At 51.8% G+C, this 15,018-nt stretch overlaps 1 protein-coding gene across 1 annotated transcript; it reads right to left on the bottom strand.

The window, feature by feature from the left end:
• Window positions 1-128: 128 nt before the first annotated feature.
• On the bottom strand, window positions 129-14,212 carry LOC144955508 (serine/threonine-protein phosphatase 2A catalytic subunit beta isoform-like; the record flags this gene model as incomplete). Its single annotated transcript, XM_078885703.1, has 5 exons — window positions 14,168-14,212; window positions 9,286-9,495; window positions 6,520-6,693; window positions 798-887; window positions 129-290 (listed from the first exon to the last, which is right to left on the bottom strand). Coding segments are annotated over exons 2-5 (543 nt in total), but the record flags the coding sequence as incomplete, so codon positions are not given.
• Window positions 14,213-15,018: the final 806 nt, after the last annotated feature.

Below are 15,018 nucleotides of genomic sequence, written 5' to 3'. Positions count from 1 at the left end.
AGGGGAAAGACAGATTAGTTTGGTGATGTTAACGATGATGATGATGATGTTGTCAATGACTATGTGGATAATGACGATGATGATGATGATGTTAATGACGATGATGATGTTGATGATGTTGATGTTACCTCCATGACCAGTTGGTGTGCACGTGACACGAGGGTGAGGCTGTTGCTGTGGTTGAACGTCTCCGAGATGTCCTGTCCGAACGTGTATCCAGCTCCACGCGGAGAGATGCCCCAACCACCACGATCGTCAGGGTCAGACCACAGCAGGTCACACATGGGGCCCTGGGAGAGAGAGAGATACATACAAAGAGATACAGAGAAATATAGAGATACAGAGAGAGACACAGAGAGACAGAGAGACATACAGAGAGAGACAGAGAGAGACAGAGAGACAGAGAAAATATCTCCTCCCGTGTCTCTCTCCGTGTCTCTCTCCCCGTGTCTCTCCCTCCCCCGTGTCTCTCTCCCCGTGTCTCTCTCCCCGTGTCTCTCTCCGTGTCTCTCTCCGTGTCTCTCCCCGTGTCTCTCCCCGTGTCTCTCCCCCCCCAGTGTCTCTCTCCCCGTGTCTCTCTCCGTGTCTCTCCCTCCCCCGTGTCTCTCTCCCCGTGTCTCTCCCCTTGTCTCTCCCCGTGTCTCTCCCCGTGTCTCTCCCCCCCCAGTGTCTCTCCGCGTGTCCCCCCGTGTCTCTCTCCGTGTCTCTCCTCTCTCTCCATGTCTCTCTCCGTGTGTCCCCCCGTGTCTCTCTCCCCCCGTGTCTCTCTCCGCGTGTCCCCCCGTGTCTCTCCGCACCTCGTGAGGGACCTCTTGCAGACGATCCAGGGCACGGATGTGGTCCAGCGTGTCGATGGATGGCGACAAACCCCCATGCAGACAGAAAATCTGGCAGAGAGACACACAGAGACACACAGAGTCACACAGAGACACACAGAGACACACAGAGTCACACAGAGACACACAGACAAAGATCTCCCAGGTAGCCTCTAGCTGGGCTGTAGAGGGGCAAGTGTTATTAGTAGCACCTCTCTATCTCTCAATATCTTTCTGTCTCTCTCTGTGTCTCTCTCTGTGTCTCTCTGTCTTCTCTGTGTCTCTCTGTCTCTCTCTCTGTCTCTCTGTGTCTCTGTGTCTCTCTGTCTCTCTCTCTCTGTCTGTCTGTCTCTCTCTCTGTCTCACTGTGTCTCTCTCTGTGTCTCTCTCTTTGTCTCTCTCTCTCTCTGTCTCACTGTGTCTCTCTGTGTCTCTCTCTCTGTCTCTCCCTGTCTCACTGTGTCTCTCTGTGTCTCTCTCTCTGTCTCTCTGTCTCTCTCTCTGTCTCTCTCTTAGTCTCTCTCTCTCTGTCTCACTGTGTCCCTCTTTCTCTGTCTCTCTCTGTCTCTCTCTCAAAAAGAAACAACTCTGATGATGATGATAATGATATGCACTGTCCTTGAAGTTGATTGGTCCACACCCGAAACAGCTTTCCTTAGAGCCTAGTCTCCATTGGTGTTGGACCAGATGACGCCAAAAGGCGTACAACTCAAAGACAGCGTCACTATCAGAGTATTGAGAGCGCGGGGTGAGGCATTTACACTATGAGACATCTCCTTTACCAGTGGCAAAATATAGTGATAGGTTTTTACCCTTTCAACTGGTACAAAAACTGACACCTTTATACAAGGCGTCATGTTTGTGTAATGTAGTAACTCGGCGGGAGACGACTTCACGGGTAACACACTCTTTATTTTATCAAACTCGTTCACAGGTGACTAACACCTACTTTGTATCTCGGGTGACAAACACCCACTTAGTATCTCGGGTGACAAACACCCACTTAGTATCTCGGGTGACAAACACCCACTTAGCTACTTGGCGACTAACGCCCACTGAGCTACTCGGATGACCAACATCCACTTAGTATCTCGGGTGACAACCACCCACTTAGCTACTCGGCGACTAACGCCACTGAGCTACTCGGATGACCAACATCCACTTAGCTACTCGGCGACTAACGCCACTGAGCTACTCGGGACACTCCCTGCCCGGGGTATCCGTCTCGACTGTGGGTCCCCAGCCCGACCCACTGGGGCGTCGGACCCCGGGTCCCACAGCCTCGCCTCCGAGCCACACAGGGCCCCGGTCCCCACAAGGACGGCGGGACTAGGGGTCTCGGGGCACTAGGTCTTCAGCTCCGTCTTCGGGTCTTCAACTGGGTAACTCTCCCCGAGTGCTCTCGCGCGTCCCCCTTTATACCCCACCTGCGGACGTCGCTGCGAGCACCCACTTATTCGACCAATCGCTGGGCGCTGGCTACGATCCTCTTTTCCCACATCTCATCGTGCCTCACCACCCACGCCGCGCCGCCCCGTCATCTGTCACTCCCGGCGCGCGCGTCCACACCACGCCCACAACGCGTGCCCAACCCCGCACCCCGCGCCGCCCCGTGATCCATCACTGTCACAGTCGGCGCACGTCAATACCACCACTACATCACCCCCTACCACATAGCTCGCAGCCGACCCGGCTGCTATAAAAATATACAAACCGCCCTGTGTGCCCCGTAACACAACACAACAACAAGAACAACAACTAACTTAACAACACAACACGACGCGAACACTACCATCCGCAACCCTCAACCAATGCCACCGCGACAATAGAACAATATATACAAACCGGCGAGTGACAATAGCAATGTGTATGCAAAAAGGAAAATAAATGGAAATTTTTTTTTTTCTTTCGACTCGTGCAGTGTCCCCTTCTTTTTCCGAGCGTCCCTACAACGGGACATTACCCCGGCAGAGGGGAACACCGGGCGAGCTCGGTGTAGAGAAAAAAACGTCTTCATGAAAATTGTTGAGCCCTAGCCCGAGTCCGCCTTGCCGGTCCGTCGTACGGCACCAGACGCGGTTGAACGTCCGGTGGTGCCGGCGGTTCAGGAAGACATCGGCCAGGCATCGAGGACCCGTGCGTGCCCCGGGGTTCAGGCTCTCGACGGTCAGCAGCCGTCAAGCCCGAGGCACCGGGTTTTGTTGGGATGACTTGTGGCCCTGGTCGTCGTCCCGACGTGGTCCTGTGGCGCGCTGACGCGGGGCCCGGCACCCGGCTGCGACGTGACCCCGAAGGCCGCAGTTGTAGCAGACGACGGACGTCGTAGGTTTCGGTTGCTCCAGCTTGCGGGGCGAACGTGTGGGCGAACGACCTCCCGTTCTCCACTCCCCCGGACGCGATGCAGCGAAGGCCTGCTCCTGCACCGCAGCTGGCTGAGGTTCGGCGATCGTGGCGGCCAGTGCCGCGTTCCCCGCCCATTTGCAGACGACCCCCGGCTTGCGTTTGAGGACCTCGTACGCGTGAATGCTCGTGGCGATCGCCAGGGAGCAGATATCCATCTCGTCCGCCACGTTGATGGGGACCCCCAACTCGTGGGCCAACACCAGCAGCTGCTCCGTCACCATGGCGTCCTTCCCCTCCTTATCCATGCGGGGAAAAGCTGCGTCCGCCAAGGCGAGTAGTGCCGTGCGATAGGCGAGCGTCGTTTCTCCAGCCACCTTCCGCCGATCGTAGAACTGGTGGCGACACGTGGAGGGCGGCCCGAACACCTTCGCCATCAGGTGTAGTGCGGCCTGGAGCGTAGAGCGGGACGACCTTGCAGCAGATGTGAAGGCTGCAAGCGCGTCGTCGTCAAGCATCGCTGGCAACGCACGCAGGGCAGTGGTGTCGGACCACCCCGACATCTCCTGATGAGCGAGGAACCTTCGTTGGAAGGCTCCCCAGTCGCCCCCATCCGCCTTGAACGCCGACAGCGCGGGCAATCTTTGCTGGAGGACCCGATCGTCGTCGACGTCGGAGAGATTTTCCCGCGCTCCGCTGTAGTTGTGTAAAATGTCGGCTCGGTTGTCAGGCGCAAAATGGAGGGCTCCGGCGCGCGCTGATGACGTGGGCTGCGCTGCGCGGAGGTGTCCGGCCACGTGGCGTCCGTCTTTCCCGCCAATCGGTGGCGGCCCCCCAAAAACGGCGGCAACTTCCAGACTTTTGGCGCGAAGCGCCTTTTGGCGGGAATCCTCCAACGTCGCTTCCTCCACGACCCCCGCAGCCGTTTTTCCGCTCGCCGGAACGGAGATGTCGGCCAAGACAGCGGCGGCGGCGAGTAGCAACTCCGCCAACCGGGAGTGCGCGTCCTGGAGGCTGGTGCCGGAGGCAAGCGGAGCGTCGGCCATCACCGCGAAGTGCTGCATCGGCGGCAACTCCTCGTCCTCTACTCCCGAGGTCGGTGTCCCCGGTACGCCGTCGTCGTCCCGACCTCGCTCGTGGGTACGGGTAGTCTTCCTCGTGTCCATACTTCTTGAAGACAGGTTTACTTCTGACGCCAGTTGTAATGTAGTAACTCGGCGGGAGACGACTTCACGGGTAACACACTCTTTATTTTATCAAACTCATTCACAGGTGACTAACACCTACTTTGTATCTCGGGTGACAAACACCCACTTAGTATCTCGGGTGACAAACACCCACTTAGTATCTCGGGTGACAAACACCCACCTAGCTACTTGGCGACTAACGCCCACTGAGCTACTCGGATGACCAACATCCACTTAGTATCTCGGGTGACAACCACCCACTTAGCTACTCGGCGACTAACGCCACTGAGCTACTCGGATGACCAACATCCACTTAGCTACTCGGCGACTAACGCCACTGAGCTACTCGGGACACTCCCTGCCCGGGGTATCCGTCTCGACTGTGGGTCCCCAGCCCGACCCACTGGGGCGTCGGACCCCGGGTCCCACAGCCTCGCCTCCGAGCCACACAGGGCCCCGGTCCCCACAAGGACGGCGGGACTAGGGGTCTCGGGGCACTAGGTCTTCAGCTCCGTCTTCGGGTCTTCAACTGGGTAACTCTCCCCGAGTGCTCTCGCGCGTCCCCCTTTATACCCCACCTGCGGACGTCGCTGCGAGCACCCACTTATTCGACCAATCGCTGGGCGCTGGCTACGATCCTCTTTTCCCACATCTCATCGTGCCTCACCACCCACGCCGCGCCGCCCCGTCATCTGTCACTCCCGGCGCGCGCGTCCACACCACGCCCACAACGCGTGCCCAACCCCGCACCCCGCGCCGCCCCGTGATCCATCACTGTCACAGTCGGCGCACGTCAATACCACCACTACATTTGCAATAACCACAACACAAGCAGTCAAAATGCAAACAAAAAGAAACAACTCTGATGATGATAATGATATGCACTGTCCTTGAAGTTGATTGGTCCACACCCGAGACAGCTTTCTTAGAGCCTAGTCTCCATTGGTGTTGGACCAGATGACGCCAAAAGGCGTACAAAGGTGTCAGTTTTGTTGATGTTAATGATGTTGATGTTGTTAATGATGATGTTAATGTTGTTGATGATGATGTTGTTGATGATGTTAATGATGATGTTGTTAATGTTAATGATGATGATGTTAATGTTGATGATGATGACGTTGATGATGATGATGATGTTAATGTTGATGATGATGATGTTAATGTTGATGATGATGATGATGTTAATGTTGATGATGATGATGTTAATGTTGATGATGATGTTGATGATGATGATGTTGATGTTAACGATGTTAATGATGATGTTGATGTTAATGATGATGATGTTAATGATGTTAATGATGATGTTGATGTTAATGATGTTGATGTTAATGATGATGATGTTAATAATGTTAATAATGATGTTGATGATGTTGATGTTGATGACATCTCCCTCTCACCTGCCCGTCCACGAGTGCGGTGAGCGGGAGGTAGTCGAACAGGTCGGTGAAGAACTTCCACACGTTGATGATGATGTTAATGATGATGATGATGATGTTAATGATGATGATAATGATGTTAATGATGATGATAATGATGTTGATGTTGATGACATCTCCCTCTCACCTGCCCATCCACGAGTGCGGTGAGCGGGAGGTAGTTTAACAGGTCGGTGAAGAACTTCCACACGTTGGCGTTGATGATGATGATGTTAATGATGATGATGTTGATGATGATGATGTTAATGATGATGATGATGATGTTAATGATGATGATGTGACTGCTACTGATGATGATGTTGATGATGATGATGTTGATGATGATGATGATGTTACTGATGATGATGTTGATGATGATGATGATGTTAATGATGATGATGTGACTGCTACTGATGATGTTAATGATGTTGTTAATGATGTTAATGATGATGATGATGTTAATGTTAATGATGATAATGATGTTGTTAATGTTGTTGATGATGATGTTAATGTTGTTGATGATGTTGTTGTTAATGACAGTGATGATGTTAATGTTAATAATGATGTTAATGATGTTAATGATGATGATGATAATGATGTTGATGACATCTCCCTCTCACCTGCCCATCCACGAGTGCGGTGAGCGGGAGGTAGTCGAACAGGTCAGTGAAGAACTTCCACACGTTGATGATGATGATGTTGATGATGATGATGTTAATGATGTTAATGATGATGATGATGTTGATGACATCTCCCTCTCACCTGCCCGTCCACGAGTGCGGTCAGCGGGAGGTAGTCGAACAGGTCGGTGAAGAACTTCCACACGTTGGCGTTGCCGTACTTCCTCAGACACTCGTCGTAGAAGCCGTAGACCTGGGTGATCTGTCTTGACTCGTGGTTACCCCGCAAGATGGTGATACGCTCTGGGTACCTCACCTGTAGAGAGACACAGAGAGAGAGAGACAGAGAGAGACACACAGAGAGACAGAGAGAGACACAGAGAGAGAGAGAGAGAGACACAGAGAGAGAGAGACAGAGAGACACAGACAGAGACACAGAGAGACACAGACAGAGACACAGAGAGATACAGAGACACAGAGACACAGAGAGATACAGAGACATAGAGAGATACAGAGAGACACACAGATACACACACACACAGTAACACACACACACACACAGTGACACACACACACAGTGACACACACAGTGACATACACACACAGTGACACACACACACAGTGACACACACACACACAGTGACACACACACACAGTGACACACACACACACAGTGACACACACAGTGACACACACACACAGTGACACACACACACAGTGACACACACACACAGTGACACACACACACACAGTGACACACACAGTGACACACACACACACAGTGACACACACAGTGACACACACACACAGTGACACACACACACAGTGACACACACACACAGTGACACACACACACAGTGACACACACACAGTGACACACACACAGTGACACACACAGTGACACACACAGTGACACACACACAGTGACACACACGGTGACACACACAGTGACACACACACACACAGTGACACACACAGTGACACACACAGTGACACACACACACACAGTGACACACACAGTGACACACACACACACAGTGACACACACACAGTGACACACACACACACAGTGACACACACACAGTGACACACACACACAGTGACACACACAGTGACACACACACAGTGACACACACAGTGACACACACACAGTGACACACACAGTGACACACACACACACAGTGACACACACACAGTGACACACACACACAGTGACACACACACAGTGACACACACACACAGTGACACACACAGTGACACACACACACAGTGACACACACACAGTGACACACACACACAGTGACACACACAGTGACACACAGTGACACACACACAGTGACACACACACAGTGACACACACACAGTGACACACACACACACAGTGACACACACAGTGACACACACAGTGACACACACACAGTGACACACACAGTGACACACACACACACACACAGTGACACACACACAGTGACACACACGGTGACACACACAGTGACACACACACACACAGTGACACACACAGTGACACACACAATGACACACACACAGTGACACACACAGTGACACACACACACACAGTGACACACACACAGTGACACACACACAGTGACACACACAGTGACACACACACACACAGTGACACACACAGTGACACACACAGTGACACACACACACACAGTGACACACACACAGTGACACACACAGTGACACACACACACACAGTGACACACACACAGTGACACACACACAGTGACACACACAGTGACACACACACACACAGTGACACACACACAGTGACACACACGGTGACACACACAGTGACACACACACACACAGTGACACACACAGTGACACACACACACAGTGACACACACACACAGTGACACACACACACACACAGTGACACACACACACAGTGACACACACACACAGTGACACACACAGTGACACACACACAGTGACACACACAGTGACACACACAGTGACACACACAGTGACACACACACAGTGACACACACACACAGTAACACACACACACAGTAACACACACACAGTGACACACACACACAGTGACACACACAGTGACTCACACACACACACAGTGACACACACAGTGACACACACAGTGACACACACACACACAGTGACACACACAGTGACACACACAGTGACACACACACACAGTGACACACACACACACAGTGACACACACACACAGTGACACACACACACACAGTGACACACACACACAGTGACACACACACACAGTGACACACACACACAGTGACACACACACACAGTGACACACACACACAGTGACACACACACAGTGACACACACACACAGTGACACACACACAGTGACACACACACACAGTGACACACACAGTGACACACACACACAGTGACACACACACAGTGACACACACACACAGTGACACACACAGTGACACACAGTGACACACACACAGTGACACACACACAGTGACACACACACAGTGACACACACACACAGTGACACACACAGTGACACACACACAGTGAGACACACACAGTGAGACACACACAGTGACACACACAGACCTTGAGTGCCATTAGTAGTGACACAGTCTCCACTGAGTAGTAGCCACGGTCTACGTAGTCCCCCATGAACACACAGTGACACACACACACAGTGACAGACACACACAGTGACACACACACACAGTGACACACACAGTGACACACCTTGAGTGCTACCAGTAGAGACACAGCCTCCACTGAGTAGTATCCACGGTCTACGTAGTCGCCCATGAACACACACACACACAGTGACACACACACAGTGACACACACACACACAGTGACACACACACACACAGTGACACACACAGTGACACACACAGTGACACACACACACAGTGACACACCTTGAGCGCCACCAGCAGTGACACGGTCTCCACTGAGTAGTAGCCACGGTCTACGTAGTCGCCCATGAACAGGTAGTTGGTGTCGGGGCTCCGACCCCCGATCTTGAAGAGCTCCATGAGGTCGTGGAACTGTCCGTGGACGTCTCCGCACACGGTGACGGGGCAGCGGACATCCTGCACGTTACTCTCCTTGGTGAGGATCTCTTTGGCCTAGAGAGACAGACAGATAGACACAGAGATAGACACAGGGTGAGAGTGAGAGAGAGAGAGAGACAGGGAGACACAGAGAGACAGAGAGAGTGAGAGAGACAGAGAGACAGCGGACATCCTGCACGTTACTCTCCTTGGTGAGGATCTCTTTGGCCTAGAGAGACAGACAGATAGACACAGAGATAGACACAGGGTGAGAGTGAGAGACACAGGGAGAGAGAGAGACATACAGGGAGAGAGTGAGAGACACAGGGAGAGAGTGAGAGACACAGGGAGAGAGAGAGAGACACAGGGAGAGAGTGAGAGACACAGGGAGAGAGAGAGACACAGGGAGAGAGAGAGACACAGGGAGAGAGAGAGAGACACAGGGAGAGTGAGAGACACAGGGAGAGAGACAGGGAGAGAGTGAGAGAGAGTGAGAGAGAGATAGAGAGACACACAGAGAGATAGACATAGACACAGAGACAGGGAGAGACAGATAGACAGAGAGACAGAGAGACAGAGAGACAGGGATAGACGGTGACGGGACAGCGGACGTCTTGTAAGTTACTCTCCTTGGTGAGGATCTCCTTGGCCTAGAGAGACAGGGAGAGAGAGAGACACACAGGGTGAGAGAGACACAGGGAGAGAGACACAGAGAGACAGAGAGAGAGACATGGAGAGACAGAGAGACAGAGAGACAGAGAGAGACACAGAGATAGACACAGAGAGAGTGAGAGAGAGAGAGACATGGAGAGACAGAGAGAGTGAGAGAGACACACAGTGAGACAGAGAGTGAGAGAGACAGAGACAGACGGTGACGGGACAGCGGACGTCTTGCACTGACTGACTGAGTGACTGAGTGACTGAGTGAGTGACTGAGTGAGTGAGTGACTGAGTGAGTGACTGAGTGAGTGAGTGACTGAGTGAGTGACTGATTGAGTGACTGAGTGAGTGAGTGACTGAGTGAGTGAGTGACTGAGTGAGTGACTGAGTGAGTGAGTGACTGAGTGAGTGACTGAGTGACTGAGTGAGTGACTAGAGTGAGTGAGTGACTGAGTGAGTGAGTGACTGAGTGAGTGACTGAGTGAGTGAGTGAGTGACTGAGTGAGTGACTGAGTGACTGAGTGAGTGAGTGACTGAGTGAGTGAGTGACTGAGTGAGTGACTGAGTGAGTGAGTGACTGACTGAGTGACTGAGTGACTGAGTGAGTGACTGAGTGAGTGAGTGACTGAGTGAGTGACTGAGTGACTGACTGAGTGACTGAGTGAGTGACTGAGTGAGTGAGTGACTGAGTGACTGAGTGAGTGACTGAGTGAGTGAGTGACTGAGTGAGTGACTGAGTGAGTGAGTGAGTGACTGAGTGAGTGACTGAGTGAGTGAGTGACTGAGTGAGTGACTGAGTGAGTGAGTGACTGAGTGAGTGACTGAGTGACTGAGTGAGTGACTGAGTGAGTGAGTGACTGAGTGAGTGACTGACTGAGTGACTGAGTGAGTGACTGAGTGAGTGAGTGACTGAGTGAGTGACTGAGTGAGTGAGTGACTGAGTGAGTGACTGATTGAGTGACTGAGTGAGTGAGTGACTGAGTGAGTGAGTGACTGAGTGAGTGACTGAGTGAGTGAGTGACTGAGTGAGTGACTGAGTGACTGAGTGAGTGACTAGAGTGAGTGAGTGACTGAGTGAGTGAGTGACTGAGTGAGTGACTGAGTGAGTGAGTGACTGAGTGAGTGACTGAGTGACTGAGTGAGTGAGTGACTGAGTGACTGAGTGACTGAGTGAGTGACTGAGTGAGTGAGTGACTGACTGAGTGACTGAGTGACTGAGTGAGTGACTGAGTGAGTGAGTGACTGAGTGAGTGACTGAGTGACTGACTGAGTGACTGAGTGAGTGACTGAGTGAGTGAGTGACTGAGTGAGTGAGTGACTGAGTGAGTGAGTGACTGAGTGAGTGACTGAGTGAGTGAGTGAGTGACTGAGTGAGTGACTGAGTGAGTGACTGAGTGAGTGAGTGACTGAGTGAGTGACTGAGTGAGTGAGTGACTGAGTGAGTGACTGAGTGACTGAGTGAGTGACTGAGTGAGTGAGTGACTGAGTGAGTGACTGACTGAGTGACTGAGTGAGTGACTGAGTGAGTGAGTGACTGAGTGAGTGACTGAGTGAGTGAGTGACTGAGTGAGTGACTGAGTGAGTGAGTGACTGAGTGAGTGACTGAGTGAGTGAGTGACTGAGTGAGTGAGTGACTGAGTGAGTGAGTGACTGAGTGAGTGACTGACTGAGTGACTGAGTGAGTGACTGAGTGAGTGAGTGACTGAGTGAGTGACTGAGTGAGTGAGTGACTGAGTGAGTGACTGAGTGAGTGACTGAGTGAGTGAGTGACTGAGTGAGTGACTGACTGAGTGACTGAGTGAGTGACTGAGTGAGTGAGTGACTGAGTGAGTGACTGAGTGACTGAGTGAGTGACTGAGTGAGTGAGTGACTGAGTGAGTGACTGACTGAGTGAGTGACTGAGTGAGTGACTGAGTGAGTGACTGAGTGAGTGACTGAGTGAGTGAGTGACTGAGTGAGTGACTGAGTGAGTGACTGAGTGAGTGACTGAGTGAGTGAGTGACTGAGTGAGTGACTGAGTGACTGACTGAGTGACTGAGTGAGTGACTGAGTGAGTGAGTGACTGAGTGAGTGACTGAGTGAGTGACTGAGTGAGTGACTGAGTGAGTGACTGAGTGAGTGAGTGACTGAGTGAGTGACTGAGTGAGTGACTGACTGAGTGACTGAGTGAGTGACTGAGTGAGTGAGTGACTGAGTGAGTGAGTGAGTGACTGAGTGAGTGACTGAGTGAGTGAGTGACTGAGTGAGTGACTGAGTGACTGAGTGAGTGAGTGACTGAGTGAGTGAGTGACTGAGTGAGTGACTGACTGAGTGACTGAGTGACTGAGTGAGTGACTGAGTGAGTGAGTGACTGAGTGAGTGACTGAGTGACTGACTGAGTGACTGAGTGAGTGACTGAGTGAGTGAGTGACTGAGTGACTGAGTGAGTGACTGAGTGAGTGAGTGACTGAGTGAGTGAGTGACTGAGTGAGTGAGTGACTGAGTGAGTGAGTGACTGAGTGAGTGACTGAGTGAGTGACTGAGTGAGTGACTGAGTGAGTGACTGAGTGAGTGACTGAGTGAGTGAGTGACTGAGTGAGTGACTGAGTGAGTGACTGAGTGAGTGACTGAGTGAGTGACTGAGTGAGTGACTGAGTGAGTGACTGAGTGAGTGAGTGACTGAGTGAGTGACTGACTGAGTGACTGAGTGAGTGACTGAGTGAGTGAGTGACTGAGTGAGTGACTGAGTGAGTGAGTGAGTGACTGAGTGAGTGACTGAGTGAGTGAGTGACTGAGTGAGTGAGTGACTGAGTGAGTGAGTGACTGAGTGAGTGACTGACTGAGTGACTGAGTGAGTGACTGAGTGAGTGACTGAGTGAGTGAGTGACTGAGTGAGTGACTGAGTGAGTGAGTGACTGAGTGAGTGACTGAGTGAGTGACTGAGTGAGTGAGTGACTGAGTGAGTGACTGACTGAGTGACTGAGTGAGTGACTGAGTGAGTGAGTGACTGAGTGAGTGACTGAGTGACTGAGTGACTGAGTGAGTGAGTGACTGAGTGAGTGAGTGACTGAGTGAGTGACTGAGTGAGTGACTGAGTGAGTGACTGAGTGAGTGAGTGAGTGACTGAGTGAGTGACTGAGTGAGTGACTGAGTGAGTGACTGAGTGAGTGACTGAGTGAGTGAGTGACTGAGTGAGTGAGTGACCGAGTGAGTGACTGAGTGAGTGACTGAGTGACTGACTGAGTGACTGAGTGAGTGACTGAGTGAGTGAGTGACTGAGTGAGTGACTGAGTGACTGAGTGAGTGACTGGGTGAGTGAGTGACTGAGTGAGTGAGTGACTGAGTGAGTGACTGAGTGAGTGACTGAGTGAGTGACTGAGTGAGTGAGTGACTGAGTGAGTGAGTGACCGAGTGAGTGACTGAGTGAGTGACTGAGTGACTGACTGAGTGACTGAGTGAGTGACTGAGTGAGTGAGTGACTGAGTGAGTGACTGAGTGAGTGACTGAGTGAGTGACTGAGTGAGTGACTGACTGAGTGACTGAGTGAGTGAGTGACTGAGTGAGTGACTGAGTGAGTGACTGAGTGAGTGACTGAGTGAGTGACTGAGTGAGTGACTGACTGAGTGACTGAGTGAGTGACTGAGTGACTGAGTGACTGAGTGAGTGACTGAGTGAGTGAGTGACTGAGTGAGTGACTGAGTGAGTGAGTGACTGAGTGAGTGACTGAGTGAGTGACTGAGTGAGTGAGTGACTGAGTGAGTGACTGAGTGAGTGACTGAGTGAGTGACTGAGTGAGTGAGTGACTGACTGAGTGACTGAGTGAGTGAGTGACTGAGTGAGTGACTGAGTGAGTGACTGACTGAGTGACTGAGTGAGTGACTGAGTGAGTGAGTGACTGAGTGAGTGACTGAGTGAGTGACTGAGTGAGTGAGTGACTGAGTGAGTGAATGAGTGAGTGGCTGACTGACTAACTGACTGACTGAATGACTGAGTGACTGACTGAGTGAGTGACTGAGTGACTGAGTGAGTGACTAACTAACTGACTGACTAACTGACTGAGTGACTGACTGAGTGCCTGATTGACTGAGTGACTGAGTGAGTGACTCACCTTCTCGCACAGAGCTCGCACTTGCACCTCACCCAGCTGCTTGCACTGATAGTGTGGTGAGTGAGTGAGTGACTGACTGAGTGAGTGACTGAGTGACTGACTAAGTGACTGACTGACTAAGTGACTGACTGAGTGACTGAGTGACTGACTGACTGAGTGACTGAGTGAGTGACTGAGTGACTGACTGAGTGACTGACTGAGTGACTGAGTGAGTGACTGACTGACTGAGTGACTGACTGACTGAGTGACTGACTCACCTTCTCACACAGAGCTCGCACTTGCACCTCACCCAGCTGCTTGCACTGATACAGTGTGGTGAGTGAGTGACTGACTGAGTGAGTGACTGACTGACTAACTAACTGACTGAGTGACTGACTGACTGACTAAGTGACTGAGTGAGTGACTCACCTTCTCACACAGAGCTCGCACTTGCACCTCACCCAGCTGCTTGCACTGATACAGTGTGGTGAGTGAGTGACTGAGTGAATGAGTGACTGACTGACTGAGTGACTGACTCACCTTCCCAGCTGCTTGCACTGATACAGTGTGGTGAGTGAGTGACTGAGTGAGTGACTGACTGAGTGACTGACTAACTGACTGAGTGACTGACTGAGTGACTGACTAACTGACTGAGTGACTGACTGAGTGAGTGACTGACTAAGTGACTGAGTGACTCACTGATTGACTGAGTGAGTAACTGAGTGAGTGACTGCGTGAGTGACTGACTGAGTGACTGACTGAGTGACTGACTGACTGAGTGACTGACTGAGTGACTGACTGAGTGAGTAACTGACTAACTGACTGACTGAGTGACTGAGTGAGTGACTCACCTTCTCGCACAGAGCTCGCAC

Source organism: Lampetra fluviatilis, unplaced genomic scaffold (genome assembly GCF_964198595.1).
Source record: "Lampetra fluviatilis unplaced genomic scaffold, kcLamFluv1.1 SCAFFOLD_1120, whole genome shotgun sequence".
Classification (NCBI taxonomy): Eukaryota; Metazoa; Chordata; class Hyperoartia; order Petromyzontiformes; family Petromyzontidae; genus Lampetra; species Lampetra fluviatilis.
This window is presented reverse-complemented; position numbering and strand designations above follow the sequence as displayed.